The sequence below is a fragment of the Tachypleus tridentatus genome, chromosome 11 (genome assembly GCF_004210375.1).
Source record: "Tachypleus tridentatus isolate NWPU-2018 chromosome 11, ASM421037v1, whole genome shotgun sequence".
NCBI classification, from domain to species: domain Eukaryota; kingdom Metazoa; phylum Arthropoda; class Merostomata; order Xiphosura; family Limulidae; genus Tachypleus; species Tachypleus tridentatus.
The window spans coordinates 1,680,176-1,705,573 of NC_134835.1; the positions used below are offsets into that span (position 1 = coordinate 1,680,176).

The 25,398-nt window shown below is 31.1% G+C and overlaps 1 protein-coding gene and 1 long non-coding RNA gene across 3 annotated transcripts; one reads left to right on the plus strand and one right to left on the minus strand.

Annotated features, from left to right (window-relative positions):
• The first annotated feature begins 385 nt into the window (after nucleotides 1-385).
• LOC143231605 (uncharacterized) lies at nucleotides 386-7,462 on the plus strand. The gene is made up of 2 exons (XR_013017048.1): nucleotides 386-506; nucleotides 5,342-7,462. It is a non-coding gene; the product is annotated as an uncharacterized LOC143231605 (long non-coding RNA).
• A 7,233-nt stretch (nucleotides 7,463-14,695) lies between these two features.
• LOC143231604 (uncharacterized) lies at nucleotides 14,696-18,482 on the minus strand. Of its 2 annotated transcripts, none has more exons than XM_076466130.1 (3): nucleotides 18,219-18,482; nucleotides 17,814-18,025; nucleotides 14,696-16,970 (listed from the first exon to the last, which is right to left on the minus strand). In XM_076466130.1, exons 1-3 carry the CDS (start codon nucleotides 18,232-18,234, stop codon nucleotides 16,311-16,313), a joined length of 888 nt encoding a protein of 295 aa, XP_076322245.1. In that variant the 5' UTR covers nucleotides 18,235-18,482; the 3' UTR covers nucleotides 14,696-16,310. The 2 variants fall into 2 exon arrangements, with proteins under 2 accessions (XP_076322245.1, XP_076322244.1); XM_076466129.1 differs by having other exon boundaries at nucleotides 14,699-16,970; nucleotides 17,763-18,025; nucleotides 18,219-18,470.
• Nucleotides 18,483-25,398: the final 6,916 nt, after the last annotated feature.

Sequence of the window (25,398 nt, forward strand, 5' to 3'; positions counted from 1 at the left end):
AGCCAATTTTTAATTTTATTAAGATCACTAGAAATAATGGCTTCATTAATTAGATTTGGCTTACTATAAACAACAGCAATATCATCGGTATAGGCTTGATATCTCCAAAAAACTGTTGGTAAAGAATATCATTTATATAAATGAGAAATAATAAAGGGCCCAGAACAGAACCTTGTGGTACTCCAACATTAATTGTAAGCCAATCACTATAATTATTATGGATACAAACCGATTGCTTTCTATTGTGAAAGTAAGAAAAAAAACAATCAAAAACAATGCCTCTAAAACCATAATAAGATAATTTATTTAACAATATTTTATGATTAACAGAATCAAAAGCTTTGGCTAAGTCAAGAAAAACAGCAATTGGATGAAGATCAGAATCCAAAGCTTCTGTAATACTTCCCACAAGTTTAGCAACAGCAACCTCCGTTCCAAGCCACGTAGATTTTGTGCTCAATGTAAAGTTTATATTAAAGTTGGTGATAAAGCCCTTCATTGCTCTGGTGAGTGTCAAAAATGGTATCATTTAAGATGTAAGAACTTAACTGAACAGGATTTGGAATATTTAAATGAAATTGGGAAAAGTTATGAATGTGATTTTTGTATGAGAAAAGAAAGTTAAGCCTAAATAGTGAAACTCCATTAAGAAGGACTGTGTCCATTTCTGTTAGAGGGGAGACAGTGAATCTTGTTGAGAATAGTGAGCTTGATTTAAATATGGGGGAGGCAGATATGAAGTGGCTTAAGACAAAAGTTACTGAAATTTTGTCAAGACTTGATGACTTTCACTTAATTAAAGTAAAGGTCGAAGAATTAGTGACTCCTTTCAATTTTATTCAGAGAAGGTAGAAACTATGAGTGAGGATATCACAACTTTGAGAGCTGAAGTTAAGGAGTGTAAACAGGAAAATAAAACATTAAAGCATGAAAATGAAGAATTGTGGAAGAAGATGGCAAGTTTTCGGAGGAAGATGTGTGAAGCGGAACGATATTCTTATAACTATAATGTTTTGATTGGAGGTATTCCAGAGAAGCCTAATGAGAATTTGCAAGAAGTTGTTGAGAAGATTACAACTACTTTGGGGTTGACTGTGCTCCTACAGATATTGACACTGTTCATCGTATAGGAAAGAAAATAACTGAAAATAAGAGTCCGAGACAGATTGTTGTTAAGTTTTGTCGTAAGCAAATTAAATTTGATATGCTTAAACTTAAGAAAACTAAATTTCTCTTAATACTAATGATATTAAGGTCTGTAATGAATCTTATCCAGTTTATATTAACGAACATCTCTCCCCATATTATCGTGATATTTTCATGCAAGCAAAACGAAAACAGAAAGATCTTGGCTATAAATTTCTTTGGGTATCGAATGGTAATATTCTTATTAGGAAACCAGAAACTACTCAGCCCATTGTTTTACGCTGCTTGATTGATCTTAATAATTTATAAATACTGCAATGGCTGATGATTTTGATGATATTGTTGGTGTTACACCAACTTTGTCTTCTCTTCTGATTTACCAAATGTTTTTCTGTTGGTCATTTAAATTTAATACATGTTAATATTCAAGTCTTACTCAAAATTTTGACCAATTTCTTGTTTTTTACAATCAAACGTTGTTAAATTTCATATAATAGCTTTTTCTGAAACTTGGTTTGTTGAGGATGGATTTGTTTCCTTTTCGATTCCAGGTTACTCCTTTTATTCTTCATCTTCTGGTCTAAATAAGGCTAGTGGAGTGGCAGTTTTTGTTAAATTTGAGATACTGACTATGATAAAAGAAGTACAGTACATTAAGTCTGATGCTTTAATTTTATTTTGTATGATTCAAAATAAGAAATTTAATCTCTGTTGTTTATCGATCTCCTAGATTGCCTGTATTGAAATTTATTGATGAGCTTTCATTAGAATTGAATTTATACAAATATGATATTAATATACTTGTTGGTGATTTTAATATAGATGTTTTGGCATTTGATGATGTTTGTTATAAGAATGCATATTTTAAGTTTTGTCTGAGAACAATCTTCGTATTATTATTTCTTCTCCTACACGGATAACCAATGTTACTAATTCTTGTATTGATCATTTTTTAATTAGTGGAAATACTGTTAAAATTGTTATTCTTATATTGTTGAGAGTTTTTTGACTGATCATTTTCCAATTGTTTTATGTATAGACATTTTATCGGATCTAGAACATGTCTCAAATGTTCAAAAGATTAAGTTTAATGAATTGAGTTCTTGTTTGAATTTTTCAGATTGGTCCTGTGTTATGAATTGTTCTGATGTTAATGTTGCTTATGATAATTTTGCTGAAGTGTTAACTGATTGTATTCAAAGTTGTACTACTACTGTTTCTGTGTCACTAAAGTTTAGAAAAATTAAGCCATGGATTACCAGTGAATTGGTTTTGTTAATGATTAAAAGAGATAAGTTAAAAAAGAAAGTACATCAATTTCCTGATGATATTTATCTAAAGATTAGATTTAAGTGTTTAAGGAATTATGTTGTTAGTTTGACCCGTAAGACTAAATGGACTTATTATCATAACCTGTTTAAGAATGCTAAAACTATTAAACAGAATTGGAATATTGTTAACTCTATTATTGATGTTAAAAAAAAAATAAGAAATTTTGTAATTTTGGTACTACTGATTTATCTGATTTGAATTATTTTTTTGTTAATGTTGCTAAATCTACTTGTTCGATCCTAAATTTTGTTCTCAGGGCATGCCTCCTGCTCCTTCTTCTTCTTGTTACCTATATCCTGTTACTGTATCTGAAACTATGAATAATATTTTCTCCTTATCAAATTCAGCTTCTAATGGTGTAGATGGTGTTTCGGTTAAGATTTTGAAATGCTAATCTTTTTGCACCAATTTTGACTTTTTTAATTAATTTATCTTTTACTCAAGGGAAGTTTCCTAATGCTTTAAAGTTATCATTGGTTATTCCTATTTATAAATCTGGTAATATTTCTGATTTTACTAATTATAGACCTATTTCCTTATTAATACATTTCTCTAAACTATTTGAAAAATCTATGAAGATTAGAATTTTATCATTTCTTGATAGACATTCAGTTTTGTCTCCTTCTCAATTTGGCTTTCGGCCTGGGCTTGGAACGGAGGTTGCTGTTGCTAAACTTGTGGGAAGTATTACAGAAGCTTTGGATTCTGATCTTCATCCAATTGCTGTTTTTCTTGACTTAGCCAAAGCTTTTGATTCTGTTAATCATAAAATATTGTTAAATAAATTATCTTATTATGGTTTTAGAGGCATTGTTTTTGATTGGTTTTTTCTTACTTTCACAATAGAAAGCAATCGGTTTGTATCCATAATAATTATAGTGATTGGCTTACAATTAATGTTGGAGTACCACAAGGTTCTGTTCTGGGCCCTTTATTATTTCTCATTTATATAAATGATATTCTTTACCAACAGTTTTTGGAGATATCCAAGCCTATGCCGATGATATTGCTGTTGTTTATAGTAAGCCAAATCTAATTAATGAAGCCATTATTTCTAGTGATCTTAATAAAATTAAAAATTGGCTTTTCTGTAATGGCTTATCCTTAAATATATCTAAATCTTTTCTTCTTCAGTTTAACCTTTATGGTGTCATTCCAGCTGTTCCATCTATTTTTTATCATTCTAGTGATTGTTATACTTACCCTAATTGTAAGTGTCCCAAATTGACTCAAGTTTCCTCTGTTAAATATTTAGGAATTATTTTAGATCGAAAATTAAATTGGCAATTTCATATTAATTTTTTAGTTAATAAATTAAAATATAGTTCTATGCTAATTTTTGAACTTAGTCATTGTGCTCCTTATCATATTTTGTTAAGTGTATATTATGCTCTCTTTCAATCTTTCTTACAATATTGTATTTCAATTTGGGGTGGCACATATAAGACTTTTAATTCCTATTCACAAGTTGCAAAAGTGTTTTCTCTCTTATTTTACTGATAGGCTTGATACCGATTTCAGTAAATTTAACTCCCTCTTTCATATGATAAACTTTATTTATATTTTTTAGCTTTATCTACATTGCATGTTTCTTTTAATAGGCCTTTTAAAGTCACTTCATATTTTACACGACTTCAATCTTTTTTTATCCAATTAATGTACCCACACCACGTAAAACAGTTACACTTCATCAATATCTTTATTTGGCACCTCGTATTCATAATTTTATTCCTTATAGTATAAGATCTTCTATTAATCGTGTTAATCAAAAGAAATACTTAAAACAATGGATCTTAAATACTGATGATAATATTCTGGGAACTTTATATTGATTTTGTAAGTTTTGATTTTACTTTATTATGTGTTTAACCATCACAGGACGAGTTAACTCTTTGTTGATGGTTTTATATTGATATTTGATTTTTTGTGTCTAATTTATTGCTTAATAAATTTATTATTATTATTATTATAATATTAGGCATCTTGCTCAGACAGAATACTTGTATAATAAAGTATTAAATCCATAGTAATTTATAACTTTGAGAGTGGTGAATACCAGTCTGTGTCTGTTTAATATCTAAAGCCTGAAAAACACATTTCAAGCTACGATTTAATTATATTAAAACAAATAATTGTAATAAGATGTTTAAAGCTTCTATAGGAAATGGTTAAAATGAGTAAAATATAGGTAACTGTCTTGGAATGAATATACAGTACTTTATTTTTTATATGAAACATTTTATTCATGTAAATTTGAACTTTCCAAATATCGAAAATATTAATTAAAAAAATAACTTTAGGCTTCATACATTTATTTTTTGTGGCTCAGATATCAACTTAACATGTTGTAGTAAAAATGTATAGATGTATTGTTTGTTGTCTCAATGAAACTGTTAGAATGATAAAGTTGTTCTGTACTTATTACAATAAAACTAACTTATGTGAGAGAAAATAAGTGACGAGAAAATGACGTTTTGTTCCCTTTTGTTTGATATTAACGAGTTTAAACAATTTCATGTTTATAAACATGTTTATTAAAGTCTAAATGATACAAGTTATAGGTGATGCTTTTCAATCTTTATACTTACTATGTAAATAGATGATGTTTAATTCTGTTACATTTTATAATTTCAATGAACTTAAATGTATTATTTTTATAATATTTCTTGCATTTATTTTTTTAGTTCATAAAAAATAGTTTATTTATAATAAAACCTTGTTCAAGTTATTTCTATAAATTAATTTAGTTCACCCCATACGTTCAATTAAACTTCCATTCAGTTCCATTTAAAGCCCGAGATAATTTATGTTTGAAAGATTGTTCTAAATAACAAAATATCACAAAGATACCTCTTTCCTGCAGGGCACGAGAGATGAGATGTCCCTGCTGGGGTCAGAGAAGATGAGGGGCGCTGAACCAGGTGAAGCACCACGACCCACGATTTTGCTTCCTAGTCCTGATTTCCGAGTTGTAAATTTTGGTAAAGTCAATTCAAAAAACAATCCGTATGAAAATACTTTAGTTCATTCTATAATTTTACTATAAATGGTATCATCTTAAATACTAACAATCAGAATCAAAAGTGAAAAGCTTGTAATGATTGTCTATTCCACAATCTTTACTACGGTTATTTATATAGTAGTAATTAAATAGAAGTATCAGAACAAAAATTAACTTGTTCAAAGAAACTCTAATAGTTTATTTACTCTCCTGACTCATATCCTGAACCGTTTACTCCCTGTCTTCAAAACCGATTCTCCTTAAGAAAAAAAAAATCATATCTGTAATGGCGTCTATGTAAGCCAGAAATCTTACATCACAGTCTGATGTTAAGAGTTTTCTAAAAGTTCTAAGCTTGTTAAATATTCAACTCTTATTTATTGTTAGGATTGGAGGTAGTTAATTAACATTAGAACACTAGATGGGGCTAATGCATTAGTGTGACTTTCTTTTATACCTTGCAATGAAACGATTTGAATAATTCTAGTAACTGTTGAGCACCAAAAATGGGCTGGGTTCAGTGACCATAGGTCAAGACTTCCAGCAAAGACATTAATAGAGTTTTAAACTGATTACTTTTCTGCCCATTAAAGAAAGTATACTGAGTATAGTGACCAAGTCTAGAACCAAGAAAAGACAAAGGGTGTAACACTTCTTCAAACGACAGTGGTTGATATTATTCAATCAAAATTATGTTTCATTTATTAGCAGTATCATTACTATTAATTTAGTTATAGCAGTCCTATAGAAATGTATTTGTAATAACACCTGTTACAACAACATGATATATATCGAACATTTTAGAACCTTTCCTGGCTTCAGCAAGTTTCATAACTTGACTCATAAATTCATTTCTTTGTTTGTAAAAAAGTGAACTGTACTTAAGGAAATTTTATGTGAATACGGTTTATATTAATTGCATGTTTCAATAACAAAAAGTGTATTATATTGTGTAGTAATCAGATATTACACAATATTAACTGCAATATTTGAAATAGTTTAGACTTTCCACGCTCTAATATCTATCCTCACTACTTATTTCCTGAGTATAGTTTGTTAAACATGTTTAACAACATATTTTAATGTAATTTTTTCTACTTTTCGTAAACCAAAGATGTGATATACATATTGCATTTTTTTAATGTTGATAATCAATAATTATTCATTTCAACCATCATAAGTAGTATAATAAATACATGGAATACTTAAATGATTTTTCCTAAATGCGCACAGTTTTTCTGGATGTTTAAGATAGTGATCGACTGTAGTTGTCTGGCAATGAAGTGGAAGTTACGGGTATTGTTCTTACTCTGAGGGTTACAATCGTGACCCGAAACTAAAGTCGTTCACTATATGTTGGTTGATACCGAATTACACTGATTACCCTTGGATTTTAATTAAATGTATTGTGGACATTTCTAGGTTAATCTGTTCGAGTACCACTAAGATTTTTATGAATTTTGCCTCAGGGACCACAGGAAGAACAACATCACCAAAATGGAGTTCGGGATTGTGGTGAATTCCTCGTTGGTTGCAAAAAATGCACGTAAACGGTTTTAGAAAAAAAATAAAAAAGGTAAAACTATTTGCTGTGGTGTACTTCAACAAATGATTGAGTGAAGTCTGAAGTTGCCGCTCAATAAACCTCAGGTTATATGCCCGACATAAGATATGGGAAACCTTACAGAGACAATTCTTAAAATCAGTTGAAAGATAGTTTGAAGGAATCTTAGGAAGTGTTAATACCCATACCAGCCGTTATGAAATACATTGTTAGTAGATTATCGAGCATAAGCCTGACTTTGAAGGTATTATCAACAATTTCAGATGAATTATTAATATTGTCTATTAAATACAGTAAGCGAGCAATAATTAGAAATCTTAGAAAACCTGAGTAAGTAAAGCAAAAGAGTGGTAGATCAGTAATATGTCAGGGATTGTAAGCGAGCCATGACCATAGTAAATAGTTACACTAAACAAAAAGCTAAAAATGTTTGCAGTAGTAACATCACTCTTTCGCAACATTGTTCTTTCATTTTTCACATGAACATTCAGATGTTCCCCTTGCTGGTGTGCAAATATGTTTGTTTCTTCAACAATTTTAGTAACAATACTGAAAGTAAAAATGAGTTGAAAAATCAAGAAAAGTCTGACACTTGCTTGATGTGAAACAGGCTCTCCTCGATTTAAGTCCTTCAAGAAAAAAGAGGTTCTTCTCGCACGAATTCCTTTAACATTTGGGGCTGGTCATCTATGAGAACATTTCTACTTTGCACTTGCTTCTGGCTAGTGTTGAAGTGGCTGTAGTGCTGGTTGTTAGAGGACCAGTAACAGTATCCACAGATGTAAGAGTCTTCTTTCCTTTAAGGTTGCTCAGGCTACTCATGTAAGAGTGAAGCCAGCAACGTTGATTATTGTGTATGACTTTTGTTGTTCTTGTGTCTTCTTCTGAAGCAAAGGGGGACGATTCTCCTTCAAACGTTTTCAGACACACTAAATACAATGTATCTGTTGTTGCATACCATTTGTTATGTATAGTCTGTTGGAACAGTAGCACACGTACTGTACATCTAATGTCTAAAACATAAATTGTTGTTAATAATACCTAATCCATAATCTTTGAATGCTTGTGTAAAAATAACAAGTATGTCGTACAAAATATAGAAGTTTTAAAAATTGAGAATTATCTTGCAATAATGGAGTTGACAAAGTTCGTGGAACCTAGCAATATAGAATGACGCTCTATCTGTAGAGTAAATGTTTTATTATTGATATTCTGAATATTTGATAAACAAGAGAAGTAAAAATGTTAACCTAACTGTTGTGACATATAAGCATAAGTTGACAAGTGATATTTAAATAAAACATTTCGTTAACGGTGTAAAAGTTCATGACAAATCCATGGAGTTATTGAATAAACGTGATAACTAAAACAGATACAAAAATGTGACTGAAAACTATGGGCCTTATGGTACCTTACCGCTTGAAATATAACTGCCTGATTTATTATTGGCTTCAATCGACTGACTTACTGGTATTTATGTTTAAGAAAACTATTACATTATTCTTCCCATATTTAGAACATTCTAAGTACTCTAAGACTAGTTTCATAATTTTTTGACCCTGATGTCATTAAACCTCCATCTAACATCTAAGTTAAAGCATTGAAAATATAGATTTCAACAATAACTTTAAGGAAAACATAACTAATTTATAATTTGAACATTTCCCCCTGTGAAACAGCAATAAGCAATAAGTTTACGAATTTCCAACGCTAAAGTCTGGAATTAGATTCCCCGCAGTTAAACCATCAGTTAGCTCAATCTGGCTTTGATCTAAGAATAAACAAACAATAAAAGTTGAACTCAATTGTAGTTCAATAGAATTGTAGAAAAATATACGTTCCATCGAACACGAAGACTTAAGACTTAGTTAAACCACTTTGCACTTGACAGAATCAAGTTTTCTTTTGCAGATTAGCCCATAAATTGATATAAAACAAGTTTATAACTTATTATGTATAATAAATTTAACTGTTCAATATAAATTTAAATAAAAAAATCAACTTCTTTGTAATATTGATATAATAAAGTTATTTTTACTCTATGATTATTCCTTGGATAGTTAATACAGTGAAAGTCTGTGAGATGTTTATCAAAGCTAAAACAATGATAAAAACTAAGTAATTGTTGTACCTGATATTCTAGGTAAACAAGCTGATACACTACAGTTACCTCTATAAAATTCTGTGTATCTGATAACAGATAAGTTTTAAAAGTCGTGTTAAGTTACGTAAAAGCACACACAAGTGTTTCTTCACATCGCAAAAAAACATGCATTATTTTAAATTTCTTACTCACAAATATTATTTTGCTCTTTACAAACCGTAATAAGATTTGCACATTATTTAAGTATATTTACAATTCAACATTATTTAATAATAGGAATTGGTAACATTAAACTTTAACTAGTACGTTATTAAATCAAAACCAGAACCGTCTTGCGCAAGAATACGTAAACATAATATGTACTAATCAATGGTTTTCAAGTACTGCGAGATTAGTAATTCTAGTGTTTTTCCGTACCAACTGTTTAAAAAGTAAAGTCAATCATCAACCATTATAGGGTTGATAAAAATACAAACTAAAACACAATAATACATTACAAAAACTCTATTTTTAGAAATACAGAATTATATTTTAATCAACATTATTGACGAAGATACATAAATCGTGGAGGACACATTTTCAAAATTAAAAGCAAAACAAAATATAAAATGTGTCTAACCATTCTGTGTAGCGCTCAGTGAAATTCTTTCTAAAAATTAAAATTATTGATCTAGAGTTTACTTATGGTATTTCTTAATCGACGTGCATCGTTTGAAGGAACATTTAACAATTTACTTTTAAAATTCGTCATTTAACAAATGTTTAGTTTTATTTTTTGAGAGATAGGTACACTTGGATTAAATTTAAATGTTCGACGGATAAATAGTAATTAAATAATTACTCTGTTTTCATTGAAAACATAAATAACTATTTTGCAACGTTACACTAGTGGAGGATTTTATACTTACTAGCATTAGAAGAACATTATAACTATAATAAAACTACTTTTAATCATTTTCAGAAGTAATAACACGTACAGTAGTTTTGCTATATGATAATTTTCTTTACAAACATGTATATTATATAATGTTCAATGTTTCAGTAGTCGGTGTATGTGTGTTTACCAAAAGTTTTATTGTTTTTAGAACTGTTTCAGTAAATTGTGTTGTGTGTTTGCCAATATTTCATGGTTATAGTACTGTTTCAGTGAACGGTGTATGTGTATGCGTCAAGAGCTTTATATATTATGAGTTTTACGTAATGTTACAAACAATTAAAGATTGATGGACTGTTCACAGTTTACTTTAATCTGAACGTTTGGATGAAGTGAAACTTGGTGACATTATCGTAATTTCAAAATAACTTATTACAGTTGTTTCTCATTCCTCTTAAATAAATATTTACTGGCTATAAACATAATTACGTCTTACATGTTTAAGTTTCTTTTACACCCTTTCAAATACCTGAAGCCAGGAGTGGCTAAAGGTTAACCTGTCGGTATGCGTACTGCCGGACCAAAGCTAGGGCCGTCAACTCCATTTTTGTTTCGAATAACAATGCAAAGCCCTATTGGTGTCACTTGATCCTATCTGTCTGTTCTCTTAAGAAATCTCACTTTCAGACTATTTGAAATCGTAATTTAAATTTAACATTAATTTAATTAAATTTATCAGTGTTTCATTATCGAGATTTTTCTTAACCTTCCTCCTTCAAACAACTAGAAAGATATAATAAAAGTGAATTGCTCGATATTGCTAAAGATTTGAAACTAGAGGTTAAGAAGTCAAAGAGAAAAAAATCCTATGACTATAGTTTTACAAATGAAACCATTTTTCGTAAAAAGAAATTCCGCCCATCTCGGCAAAAACCTATATGTGTTCAATCCTCAAAGGTTGTGGATTCTTCTAAAAAATTCCAACCGGTGGGTCTATTGTTCTGGGTACTGAGGGTGGCTTTATTAATTGTCCTCATCATAACATTTATTTAGCTTCACATCTAGTTTTGGAACCTGTTGTGATTGGAGTAACACTTATTTTGACAATTAAGAATTTCAATGCGTTTCCCTTGTTTACTGTGACTTGTGCTGAGGCTAAGAAATAAAACACAAGATAAATTATAGACACTTACTCAGAGGACGATATTTAAGATTTGTCTCAGATATTTTCTAGCATGGAGGAGATATTATGGATGATTGTCCAACTGTCGATTCCTCAGTGAGTGACAATGATGGATGTGTGGGATCTGGTTCGCCTGGAGAAGTTCTACTTGCTAAAAGTAAACTGTTCGTTGAGTAAGAAATCGATTGGCAAATATTTTCACTGTTTAAATATGCATTTCCAAAAGCCAAGGGTAGAAAGTCCCAATTGTTTATTTTTCAAAAATGGTGTTCTTGTGAGAAAATGGAGACCACCAAATGTTCCAGCTTCAAAATACTGAGCTGTAGCTTACCAACTCATTATTCCCCAAGAATATAGTTCCGATATATTAAAAGCTATCCATGAACTCCTCATGGGAGGTCATTTAGATGTCAAGAAAACAGGTGACAAAATTCTTAGAGATTTTTTTTGGTCAAACATTAGGCAAGACGATTCTCAGTTTCGCAAAATATTCATACCACTCACTTGGTTGAATAGCCAGAAATAACCAGAAATTCAGTCTGATCATGTGTCAAATTTTATGTTTCAACAAGTTCTTTATCGGCTTTGTGTTAAACAGATTAAATTTAGTTAATATAATCTAGAATAACTTGTGCTCATGAGAGGTTCCACTCTACTTTGAAAATTGTCATACAGACTTCTGTCTCAACAACACGAAGGACAAAGATGAAAGAGATAATTTACTTTTATTTCCTATTCGTGAGTCAGTTCAGGAGTTGTTAGTATTTAGCCCATTTGAGTTGGTGTTAGATGATTCAGTGACTTTTACATGCTTGTGAACTGACTCGTGGAAATTTTAGATCATAAGAAACTAGAATTAAAAATGTTTATGACTGAAAGGCTGAAAAGCATAAGTTCAGTCCTGGTGACATGGATTTAGAATTGTTAACCATAACACCCACTCAGAGCTACGTTACATGGTCCCAATGAGATTGTTAATTTTAGGCGTACTGATTGGGAAATACAAGAGTCAAACCATGAGGGAAATGTTTTTTCTAGAAACTATTCAAGATGTATTTCTTCACCGATTGGTCAATAATTATTGTTAACTTTTAATTTAGAAATGGCTTTGAAGGCGGAAATCACGGAACCTCTGACTGTAAGTGATCATTCCTCTATTATGTCCATTATTTTGCTGCATATAAAGATAAGGCATAATAATATTTTGTTTACAAGTTTCAAAGGATGTGTCAAGAATTATCTGTTGCGAATTGAGCAGCTAAGTTGATTGGAGGTAATTATCAAATGTGAAAAAATTTTAAAGTCAAATATTTAAATATTCGACGAAATATATTCTTCATAAAAAAATTAAATGTAGGTAAGAAAAAGCGTTGTGCACAAATAATTTAAAGAAAAACATCACTTTAAGAAATTTAAATTGACTAATATGACGGGAGATTTTAGAAATTAAACAGGAAATTAGGACATCACAAAGGTATGTGAGAAATGGTTGACTTTAAAAATTAACACTAAGGATTTCTTTAATTATAATAAGAGTAAAAAAGAGATGTTATAATTGGGGTAACACCCTTGAATTGTTTCTAACAAAAAATTGTATCTAATTATTATAAGATGGTTGAGTTATTAAATGTTGCTTTATTTCTTCGGTTATTCCTAATGATGATTTAAGCAGTAATCCACATCTTGAACAACTGATAAATGGAAAAGATGTCAAACAAAATGGTCAAAAGAGATTGGAAATTTAAAATAAATCTCCAGTTCCAGATAATATTTCTCCAGGATTTTGAAGTAAGTTAAAGATTGGATTTTTTAGCCACTTAATATCATTTTTGTGAGTTCTTGAAGAGTGGAGAGGTGCAAGAGAATTTGAATTTAGCTAATGTAGCTCCTGTTTTCAAGAGATATGATAAAAATTATCCCAGTAATTACAGACCATTTATTATTACTTTAATTTTAGGAAACGTTTTGAAAAGTCTGTTAAAAGATGATTTGGAAAGAGGATAAACAATGCGTTGAATTTTCTTTTTGGATAGTCATTGTGATTTTACTGAAAAAACTTGCCTGACAGTTTTTTTGACATTCTTTAAAAATGTAAATGAGAGTAAGGTGTATCTGGATTTACAAAAAGTATTTGACGAGATGCTTCTGAAAATTGTTTGTATAAGCGTCGGAGATAAGTTTTAAAATGGATAAAAAACTAAACAAAGGGTTTTAACAAATTAAGTTCAGTCCTACTGGATTAATGTCATAAGTAGGATACATCAGTGTTCAGTCTTAAGACCTTGCTTTTTTTTTTATTTAAATGAATGACCTAAGTGAAAGAATAGTAGTTAAATTACTTAGATTTCTAGATGATATTAAAGTATTAGGTGTTTCTAGTTGTGAAAGGGACGATGCTGATTTACAAAAGGATTTAGATTACTTACTGAGATGAGCAGACAAATGACAGATGAGGATTATGCAAGATAAAGCAAGTGAATTGTTATAGTTTGAATTATAAATATCATTGGTATGAGAATAGCTCAACAGTGTCATGAAAGAAATGGATCTGAGTGTAATGACCGATCAGTCTCAAAAGCAAATCGTAGCTCTACGAGAAAATTTCACATTAATTCTTCCTTCTTTTGTTTCAAATATTAGTATTGACTTCACTAAAGTTGAAAATGATTCACAAAATAACAAATCTATTTTCGTAAGCTACTCGAGGGCTATCTGTGCTAGCCGTCCCTAAATTAACAGTGTAAGACTAAAGGGAAGGCAGCTAGTCATCACCACCCACCGCCAGCTCTTGGGCTACTCTTTTACCAAAGAATAGTGGGATTTACCGTCACATTATAACGCCCTAACGGCTGAAAGAGCAAGCATGGATGCGAACCCATGACCCTCAGATTACGACTCGCACGCCTTTACCCACTTAGTCATCCCGGGCCTATGTAGATAGGAATAAAGTGTTTGTGAAATTGTGTTGGCTTTTTTCATTTTTTGTAGTGTTCTGTTCAGTTGCGTTTCGTGTGTCTTTGTTAGATTTGTGTGTATTGGTTTAAATTTGTTAGTGTCTGATAAGATGTCTGATAGCCTGCTCAGTTTATTCGTTCTAACAAAAACTGGATATACTTTTACAAAACAGAATGTCCCATCTTATTTTTCTGATCACCTGTTGGTGATGTTTTAAAACATGTGAAGTGTTCAATATATGTATATTTCATTCCATTATCAGCCTAGTCCGCCATATCTCTGAACATCGAATGTTTAAGCGTTAGTAGATAATCGTTATTGTTTAATGTCAGAGACTCCCCTCTTTAGTACACATTCTGGATTGTATACCTCTTACTCCTTCTCCCCACTTAAGATGCTTACAAGTATGTCCTCCCCACTTAAGATGCATGACATTTAGTCAAAATTTAAGCAGTAGAACCAATATAAAAACTAATATTCTCGAATAAAATGTTTTCATTTGGAACTTAAAGTGTCTAATCTGATGTCACATGCAGCCAAGAAATTGCATTTTATGATAGAAACAATGTGATCAGATTGATGCTACTATCATATGATGCAAGTTTAGCTAAATAAACTTTTTACACGACTTTTTAACAAAAACAGAGATTACAAGTGTTCTTTATAATTTGGAGATTTTATTATAAAATATATGCTTATGGTGTTATTTTTACTTTAAAAATCCTGTTGAAAATATTATATATTTTTTAAATTGTAAACATTAAAGCATAATGATGAATTTGGAACACATTATAGTTTGCCCGTCTTATACAATTTAGTTCATAATTGACATAGTAATTTTGTAATATATACAATACCAGAAACCAACATTACAGGATAATATGCACATTTTAGTTTTTTTCATCGTACAAAACTTAGGGTAAATATAATTAAAATACTAATTTACTGTACTTACAGGCGTATAAGCAGTTGTATGTTCTAACTTATAAGAGGAAATACATCGTATTAAAAAGTATTTAAACGCAATGTGTTTAAATAATTTTTATTGATAGTAAATGTAAATAAATTGACTGACCCTAATTTCTGGAAACAGACTTTCCGAAAAACCAATAGTTTTAACATTAGGCAGCTTTTATCAGGAAGCTGAAATTAACGTGTACAACATGTAATAATAAAAATTTATTTTTTAGAAAACTCTTTTGTGGAGAAAATGCACTGAGTCTACTGCTAGATTGCTCTCAAGTTGTATCAGAGAAAAATTAACTAGATAAATGTATACGTCGTGACGAATACAATGTGTTAACTATACTCATATACCTTGTTATTATAAAACTACTGACTGTTACATTTATAACACAACGATAGTATAATGTTTAAGGAACGTTTTGTGGTGTCCCACTAATATGAACCTGCCTCACCAACTTCAATATTCAGGGATTTACGACAAGGACTATTCGTGTTTGTAAAAGTCATATTTCCAGCAAAAACTTTATGTTACCGAATTTAACTAAGGTGAGGAGCAATTATGAAAAAAAAAAATTTGAATAATTATTAAATTAAAAACTGTACTGACTCCTTAAAATTCATCCACTCCACTTCTAAAATAATAGATTTAAGTATATATGTCATTGTCAAGGTCGAAACATTGTTCGTTCCTCTACATAGAGTTTTCTCTACCCATACCAGCCGTTTCTAATATATAATTTTCTCTGCATGTGGGTTTCCTCGTCACCACGGAATAGATTTAAGTATATTTTACAAATTAATGTATGATAAATTTTCAAAGTATATGGTGAAGGAAAAACTGCATGGTAGGAGGTTACCATAAAATAATATACCCAGGCTTTTATAACTCTATATTTCTCATAATTAAAGTTCTAAAAAACCAGGTTCAACGACCCTGTTTCATAGAATCAAATCAACTAAGACTGAACGTCTTTGTTTTATGTATATATACTCACAAAGTAAATTTAAAAAAAACACATGAAATTAAGATCGAATTAAGACAGAAATACAATCTCCTTTCACGTTCAGGATTTTCGTTATTTACCGCGAAAGTAGTTCCGAATACATCTTGCATTATCTTTAATACGTTTTAAGATTTCGCTAATATCTTCCAAGATAATTTCACGGTTATCATTTGTCATTTGTTCAAAGTGGTTTTTTATAGGAATCAAATATATCTTGCAGATATCCTTTTTCCACAGCTTTATATAGCTTCAATAAAGCTTCGATAAATATTTTACCCAGTGAGATATCACGATCTACATCCAGACTGAGCACAAGAACAGTAAATATGTGTGAGCTATAAAGTCCACTTTTGCACCACTGCATGTTATTTCTGAGTGCTTTAAGGATACGGATGACCTTTTTCTTCTGACCAAGACGTTTCAAGATATGCTTGCAAAGAGGAGTCAGGTCAAGTTCCCAACCATTCTTATTTTCCTTGGGTAAAATATGAGCGATAGGAACACTTCTACTGCTTAGGTCGTCAAGGTTACTATCACATAGCTTCAGTTGTTCTATCACTGTCTGCATACTTTTCAGTTTATTCAACACAACTTGTGATTTGGACACGTCAATTACTGGCACTACATCAATTTTTACTTTATCATTAGTATGGTTGTTGATGATTTGTATCTGCATGGCTTTAATGCCTTCTTTAGCTTCTACACTTTTATTCCTGAATTGGTGTGAATTTCTCATTATTTCAATAGAACTCTCACATACATCAAATACGCTTTTCCTAAACTCTATGCTATTACTGTTGATTATCACGTCAAAGTTATTTATTTTGATGGTATGTAAAACCTAGAAACAAATGAAAAAAACGTTATTTTCATTAATCTCAATAGCCAAACCATTAATAAGTAATGTTTTACTTACTTCAGATAATAACTTTTTCTTAATTGTGATGGGAAACAAAATACTGAAATTAAATTTATTATTTTTGTTTGTTGTTCACAATGAGTTCTTTCTTTTCTCTCACTACAATGTGAATTATCAAGGTCCGGGTTTTAAAATTATAAGTTCTCAGACCTTCCACTGATCCACAAAAGCAAACATTTATCGCAAATTACATGAAACGTCTCGATAATAATACTTTTGCAAAGTGGTGGAAGGTGTTAATTAGCTGCCTTATCTCTAATATATTGCTGGTAAATTAACAACAATTAGCGCAGGTAAGCCTCGTGAAACTTTGCCTAAAATTCAAAACAAGCCACACCAAATATTCCACTAATTCACCGACGGCAAAGTTTTTAAGAAATTACAAAATAGTTCTTCATAATAATATCGTTTCTTTTCCTCGTCCTTCTGTATTCATCAATTATAAGCTTGTACAGTTACGGAACAGAAAGTATTTATCATATGAGTAATGTGCAAAAAATCAGTGACCTCATTCCTCATGTCTTTAAATATTTGGATGACTTAATATATAACCTCCCCTTCGTCGTAGTTCAACGGTAATTCTCATAACACTAAAAATCTAGTTTCGATATCTATGATGGGTAAAGCAAAGACAGCACATTGTGTAGCTCTACGCTTAACAACAAACAAATAAGAGCTATAAATGAGATGATTTTTGTTTTAAAATTACCTCACCATCGGATAAGTGTGTCGTAGCTGAAAATCAAAATCGTAGCTGTCTCTTACATAGAGGTTTGTTCTGGAACTTCCAACTGGATAGATATGTACATGTGATCCAATATTTCGACATATATTTTCCACGACTGCCAGAGCGTCTTGTTTTTGATATCTCAGCTCACTCAGAGCGACAGTTATGTCCTGACTGAACACTTCATTCAAGGAATGAGTCAAGACAATCAAACAGTTTTCACTAATGGAGAAAGTGTCAGCAAAAGAGCCTGAGGAAGACGAACGTGTAAAAGTTACGGCGGGAGATACAAACACAAACACACATTTCACACCTGGATACTTAAATTAAATATAATGGAAGTTAGTCAACCATAAGTTCAACCTCAAAAGTTAAGATATATCAACAAGTTACAAAACATATGTCAAAATAATTACTTAAAAACAAAAGTAGAGAATACTTACTGGCTGATAAGCCCATGTTTCACGTTAACACTGAACTAAGCAAAACCTTTTACTCCTTGCACAACAAAGATTAACTGTTACTCAACTCAAAATCCCAGACTCTCTGAGAGATAAGTTCAGCTTTTGTTCCGTTATTATTTTTAACTGCACTAAAAATAACACATACTACACAGATAAACTTCTAAAGTAAATTCAGGCTCTGGATCTACTTATAAAAAATTGTTCATTTTTTTAGCTATAGCTCCTGAATTTTAGGCAGAAACCCTCCCCTATAGGAGACTAATCGCACCCCACTGACATTAATTCCAGAAATATATAGCTTTATTAAAGAACGCAGAAAACTCAGACAACTATACATGAGAACCAGAGATCAAACACTTAAACGAAAAATAAAACATACATTAATTGAACGCATTATCAGTATTTTGCAAAAAAAAAAAAAAAACTGGACTTAATAGTGTAACACTTTAGATGATAATAGCAATAATCTAAAATAATTCTAGAAACAAAATTAAAATCACTAATGGGAAAAAAGAACAATAACAAACTCTTCCAAAACATTAAAGTACAATAACAAATTCTTCCAAAAAATTAAAGTAAAATAACAAACTCTTCCAAAACATTAAAGTAAAATAACGAACTCTTCCAAAACATTAAAGTAAAATAACAAACTCTTCCAAAACATTAAATTAAAACTACAAACTCTTCCAAAACATTAAAGTAAAATAACAAACTCTTCCAAAACATTAAAGTAAAATGACAAACTCTTCCAAAACATTAAAGTAAAATGACAAACTCTTCCAAAACATTAAAGTAAAATTACAAACTCTTCCAAAACATTGAAGTAAAATTACAAACTCTTCCAAAACATTAAAGTAAAATAACAAACTTTTCCAAAACATTAAAGTACAATAACAAATTCTTCCAAAATATTAAAGTAAAATAACAAACTCTTCCAAAACAGTAAAGTAAAATGACAAAATCTTCCAAAACATTAAAGTAAAATTACAAACTCTTCCAAAACATTAAAGTAAAATAACAAACTCTTCCAAAACATTAAAGTAAAATTACAAACTCTTCCAAAACATTAAAGTAAAATTACAAATTCTTCCAAAACATTAAAGTAAAATTACAAACTCTTCCAAAACATTAAAGTAAAATTACAATCTCTTCCAAAACATTAAAGTAAAATAACAAACTCTTCCAAAACATTAAAGTACAATAACAAATTCTTCCAAAACATTAAAGTAAAATAACAAACTCTTCCAAAACATTAAAGTAAAATGACAAACTCTTCCAAAACATTAAAGTAAAATAACAAATTCTTCCAAAACATTAAAGTAAAATTACAAACTCTTCCAAAACATTAAAGTAAAATTACAAACTCTTCCAAAACATTAAAGTAAAATAACAAACTCTTCCAAAACATTAAAGTAAAATTACAAACTCTTCCAAAACATTAAAGTAAAATTACAAACTCTTCCAAAACATTAAAGTAAAATTACAATCTCTTCCAAAACATAAAAGTAAAATAACAAACTCTTCCAAAACATTAAAGTACAATAACAAATTCTTCCAAAACATTGAAGTAAAATTACAAACTCTTCCAAAAAATTAAATTAAGATTACAAACTCTTCCAAAACATTACAGTAAAATTACAAACTCTTCCAAAAAATTAAGTTAAAATTACAAACTCTTGTGTGTGTTTTTCTTATAGCTATCAGACGGCTATCTGCTCAGCCCACCGAGGGGAATCGAATCGCTGCTTTTAGCGTTGTAAATACGGAGACATACCGCTGTACTAGCGGGGGACAACAAACTCTTCCAAAACATTAAAGTAAAATAACAAATTCTTCCAAAACATTAAAGTAAAATAATAAACTCTTCCATAACATCAAAGTAAAATTACAAACTCTTCCAAAACATTAAAGTAAAATAACAAACTCTTCCAAAACATTAAAGTAAAATAGCATAACCATTGAAACTGATTTCAACAAAGTAAATTTACTTGTAGACTACTACACCAATTACATTCACCAACCTTTAACCAATCACTGTAACTAAATATAAACAACCATGTGTTAAGTTGACCTACGTTATACTCTCCACTGTTTGCGGCCAACATCACTGACAACACGACTCTACTAACGCTCTTGACAAGTTCCAAAGACGAATAACAATGGGGGAACTAAAAACCAACCTTTCAACACTCAAGAACAACTCACTTGGAGAAGATGGTATTAGAAACATTATTTTCAAAAAGGCATCCATTAACCTTCATTTAACATCTTCTTAATATAATGAACCTATCCCTACTCACTAGGTATTTATATAATGAATAATGAACCTATCCCTACTCACAGGATATTTATATAACGAACCTGACCCTACTCACTAGGTATTTATATAATGAACCTATCCATACTCACAGGATATTTATATAATGAACCTATCCCTACTCACTAGGTATTTATATAATGAACCTATCCCTACTCACAGGATATTTATATAACGCACCTGACCCTACTCACTGGATATTTATATAATAAACCTATCCCTACTCACTCAGTATTTATATAATGAACCTATCTCTACTCACTAGGTATTTATATAATGAACCTATCTCTACTCACTAGGTATTTATATAATGAACCTATCCCTACTCACTAGGTATTTATATAATGAACCTATCCCTACTCACTAGGTATTTATATAATGAACCTATCCCTACTCACTAGGTATTTATATAATAAACCTATCCCTACTCACTAGGTATTTATATAATAAACCTATCCCTACTCACTAGGTATTTATATAATGAACCTATCTCTACTCACTAGGTATTTATATAATGAACCTATCCCTACTCACTAGGTATTTATATAATAAACCTATCCCTACTCACTAGGTATTTATATAATAAACCTATCCCTACTCACTAGGTATTTATATAATGAACCTATCCCTACTCACTAGGTATTTATATAATGAACCTATCTCTACTCACTAGGTATTTATATAATAAACCTATCCCTACTCACTAGGTATTTATATAATAAACCTATCCCTACTCACTAGGTATTTATATAATGAACCTATCCCTACTCACTAGGTATTTATATAATGAACCTATCTCTACTCACTAGGTATTTCCTCGACACCTGGGAAAAGGGCAAAATAACGATAATACCAAAACAAATACGGGAAGTTTCAATTCCTACAATTTCAAACCAATAAGTCGATTAAGCTGAATAGGTAAACTGATGGAAAGAATAATTTGAAGAAGACATTTTATTTTGAGGAAACAATAACCTCATTTCTGAAATTCAGAACTCCTCACTTGAAGGAAGACAGACTACCGATCACTTAACCAGACTTACAGAATCTATATACAAGTCTTTTAACAAAAACCAAACAATTATCGCTGTTAAGAAAGCCTTTGATTCAGTGTGGTATAACCCCATTAGATAATACCGACTATATTCCTTAAACACTAACCAGAAAATCATCAGATGGATCTCAAACTAACCGCACTGCAGTGATTAAGATAAACAATACCTTGTCTAAGATATTTAATATCACTGCTGGTGTACCCCAAGGCTCTGTCCTGTCCTCTCTATTATACATAATTTTTATGAATAACATAAATTTCCCGGACATAACTTGTACATATTTTTCACAATACGCTGATGACATAGCTGTCTGGAGTGTATCGCAAAATCTAATAATTGCAAAACACTTAATGCTGTACTCAACAGGTGCAATGACTGGAGAGTCCTGTTAAAACCATACAAAACCACTGACATCGCATTGAAGCACAAATCACATTTAACATGCAAAAATCCATGGCCAGAACACTTCAATTCCAACAGAACAAAGTATTAAGAATGGCCCTTAGATTACCCAAATACACTCCTATAAAATACATGCACGATATTTGCAATATACCTCTCCTCACGGATCGCCTTACACACCAGCTTGGGGAACATCACACATCACAGTGCAAAAAAGAACAACAAAAATCAAAATGTTATAACTGTGGCCAAGAACACACAGCAAATTATAAAGGCTATTAAAAATACAAGCAAATAAAACAACGAATCTACGAACTAAAAAACACACCATCAAATGACAAACGAAACAACAAACAAAACCAACAGTGACACAAGACAAAATAAAATAACGCACAAACACTTAAAAAGGCAATAACACAAATACCAAAACAAAACGTACAGCAAAAACCAACATATGTGACAAACATAAACACCTAGATAAAACACAACAATACACATACACCAAAACCACAAGATAATGACAATTCCACTAGGGAAACAAACACAAATGACAATATAAAGTTATTTAGAAATATAATTACAAATTTCATCACAGACTTTTTAGCCGAGTACACAAAACCCACACAAACAACAAACTGCCTTGACCTTCTAATGAACAGCAAAAAACACATCATACCTTACGTACCACAAATATTAATAACACTTACAGGATACCTGCTTTCAACCTAAATTTACTGTTGTATATATCAACATCTAAGGTGCACTGGCTTCCAAAAAACATGAGATCGAAGACACAATTCAACAAACTAGCCCAAAAATTGTAATATTAAGTAAAACCTCACTGTACAAAACTAATAGATTTAAAATACCATACTACAAAACCATGAGGAAAGACAGATTAGATAAAGAGGATAAAACAGAGAAATATAGAATCAAAATAAACACAACTAAAACACAAATCTATCAGTTACTGGAATTCAAATAGCAGCAATAACGGACATATAATTACCGACATCCTGTTAAATAATCGTTTTGTGCAATAGCAAGAATTATTGCTCAAGCGCAAAACAAATAGACTTAAATTTAATTAACATCTTTTCCCACAATCAAAACATCATTTTAATAGGAGATTTAAACAGTTAACACATCAACCTAGAATGCAACTCCACAAATGCAAATGGAAAACTTCTCCTACAATTCATAAATGAATACAACATAGCCTTCCTGAATCACAACACGCCTATGCATACTACATATGCTACTAATACCAGTGACATACTAAACGTATGTCTATGCTCGTATAACGTGAGCCAAAAACTAGTTAAATTTCATGTGGGAAAAGATGTAGACAGCGATCATTACCTATATGGTGTGTCTTCGAATAACGAACACAATGCTAACAAACAAAATTTCAGCACAAGAACTCATAGAGGCAATAACAAAACACCAAAAATAAATCTCCAGGAGAAAATGGTGTACAAACCATCCTCCTTATAAAAGGCACTCCGAAATTATTTGAATATCTTACAGCAATTTTTAATTTGTCATTATACTCTGGTTATATTCCGGTTTCTTGGAAGCATGCAAATATATTAATGTTCCATAAAGAAGGAAAGCCAGCCAATAACCCAAATAGCTACCGACCAATTAGTCTGGCCAGTTGTGTAGGCAAAATTCTTGAAAGAATAATCAGCAACAGACTCTCCGCATTCCTGGAGACAACATCAAAATTACCAGAAGAACAAAATGGATTCAGAAAATTCAGACAAACAACAGACCACTTAGTTAGATTAGCAGAAGCAATTGTTGATAGTTTTAATAAACGAGAATGCTCTGTCGCTTGCTTTCTCGATATTGAGAAGGCTTTCGACACTGTATGGTGTAACGGTCTCCGGTTCCGAATGCTAGAAATGGGACTACTGCATAGAATTATTCGCTGGCTGTCAAACGTTCTGGAAAACAGAATATGTAGATTTAATGTTGAAGGCACCTTCTCAGAGTGTTTTACTCCAGAAGCTACTGTCCCTCAAGAAGTGTTGGGTAGCCCTGTCTTATTCATCATATACATGAATAACATGCCTCTGAAAGATCCAAATAATGGATACTTCTCACAGTTCCATGATGATGTGGCAGTCGGGAAAAGTGCACCAACACTAGCAGTAGCAGCCACAAACATACAACTACAATTAAATAGAATAAGTGAATATTGTCAAAAATATAGAATAAAAATAAACACAACTAGTAATATTCACAAAGTTAACTAAATAAAAAAGCACAACCACAGATCCATATGAATGGAGAACTACTTCAGAATGCTACATCTGCAAAATTTTTAGGACTAACATTCGACTCAAAACTAACGTGGGTAAACCACATAAATAATATTAGAACAAAAATTTGGCGAAGAACAAACTATGCTGGTAGTCTAACTGGTAAACACAGTGGAGCAACAGCAGACAAGCGAATATCATTGGACAGCTACAGTTAATGTGCTATAGCTCTAGGAAGCTATAACTGAGATTAACGCTTATTAGTCAAAAAAACTACAGAATTTTGTCAGGAATATTATAAATTTTGATCATTACAAACCGTTAAACTTCAACAACTTACATCGGACTTTATTATTTCTACCAGGACATTAAATATCTTTGCTGGAAGAAGTCAGCTTGTACCCACTGTAAGGCCAGCAAAGAAAAGACGGTGTTAGCTAAAGCGAGACATAAAAATATCAAATAAGAATTAATTTGCTCGTCGTATAACTGGACTAGCGATAAGATATTCAGTTCCAGAATAGATGTAAGACTCAGTGTAGTTTGTAAACTGTTGTACATAAACCATTATTTGTAATAAATATTACTGATAACTGTTATTATAAATTGCCTTGTTTTTATATTTGTATATTAAAATATACTTGTTTTAAAAACAAAAACCGTGTATATCAATCTTGTTAGCAAATAACATAAATTTAATAACTGCTAAGCTTAAATTAAAATTCCGGTTATTTGAGTAGTAGTTCATAACATAATAATCTGGGAATTCACAGGAAATAAATTATAATATGCGACACATCAGGGTAAGAGCAGAGGGAAGACAGCTAGTCATCCCCTGCCATAGCTAACTCTTGGGCTACTCTTTTACCAACGAATAGTGGGATCGAGGGCCAATTTCATCCTCCCCCCCACGGCTGAAAGGGCGAGCATGTTTGGTGTGATGAGGATTCAAATTTGCGACTCTCAGATCAAGAGTAGAGAGTTCTAGCCCTATGGCCATGAGAGGCCATCAGATAAAGTTGTTGAAGGTTTGGTTGTTTGTTTAGTTAAATTTAATTTAAAAGTAATCCAGAGCTATCTCCGCCAGCCATCCTTAATTTAGAAGTACCTAGTCA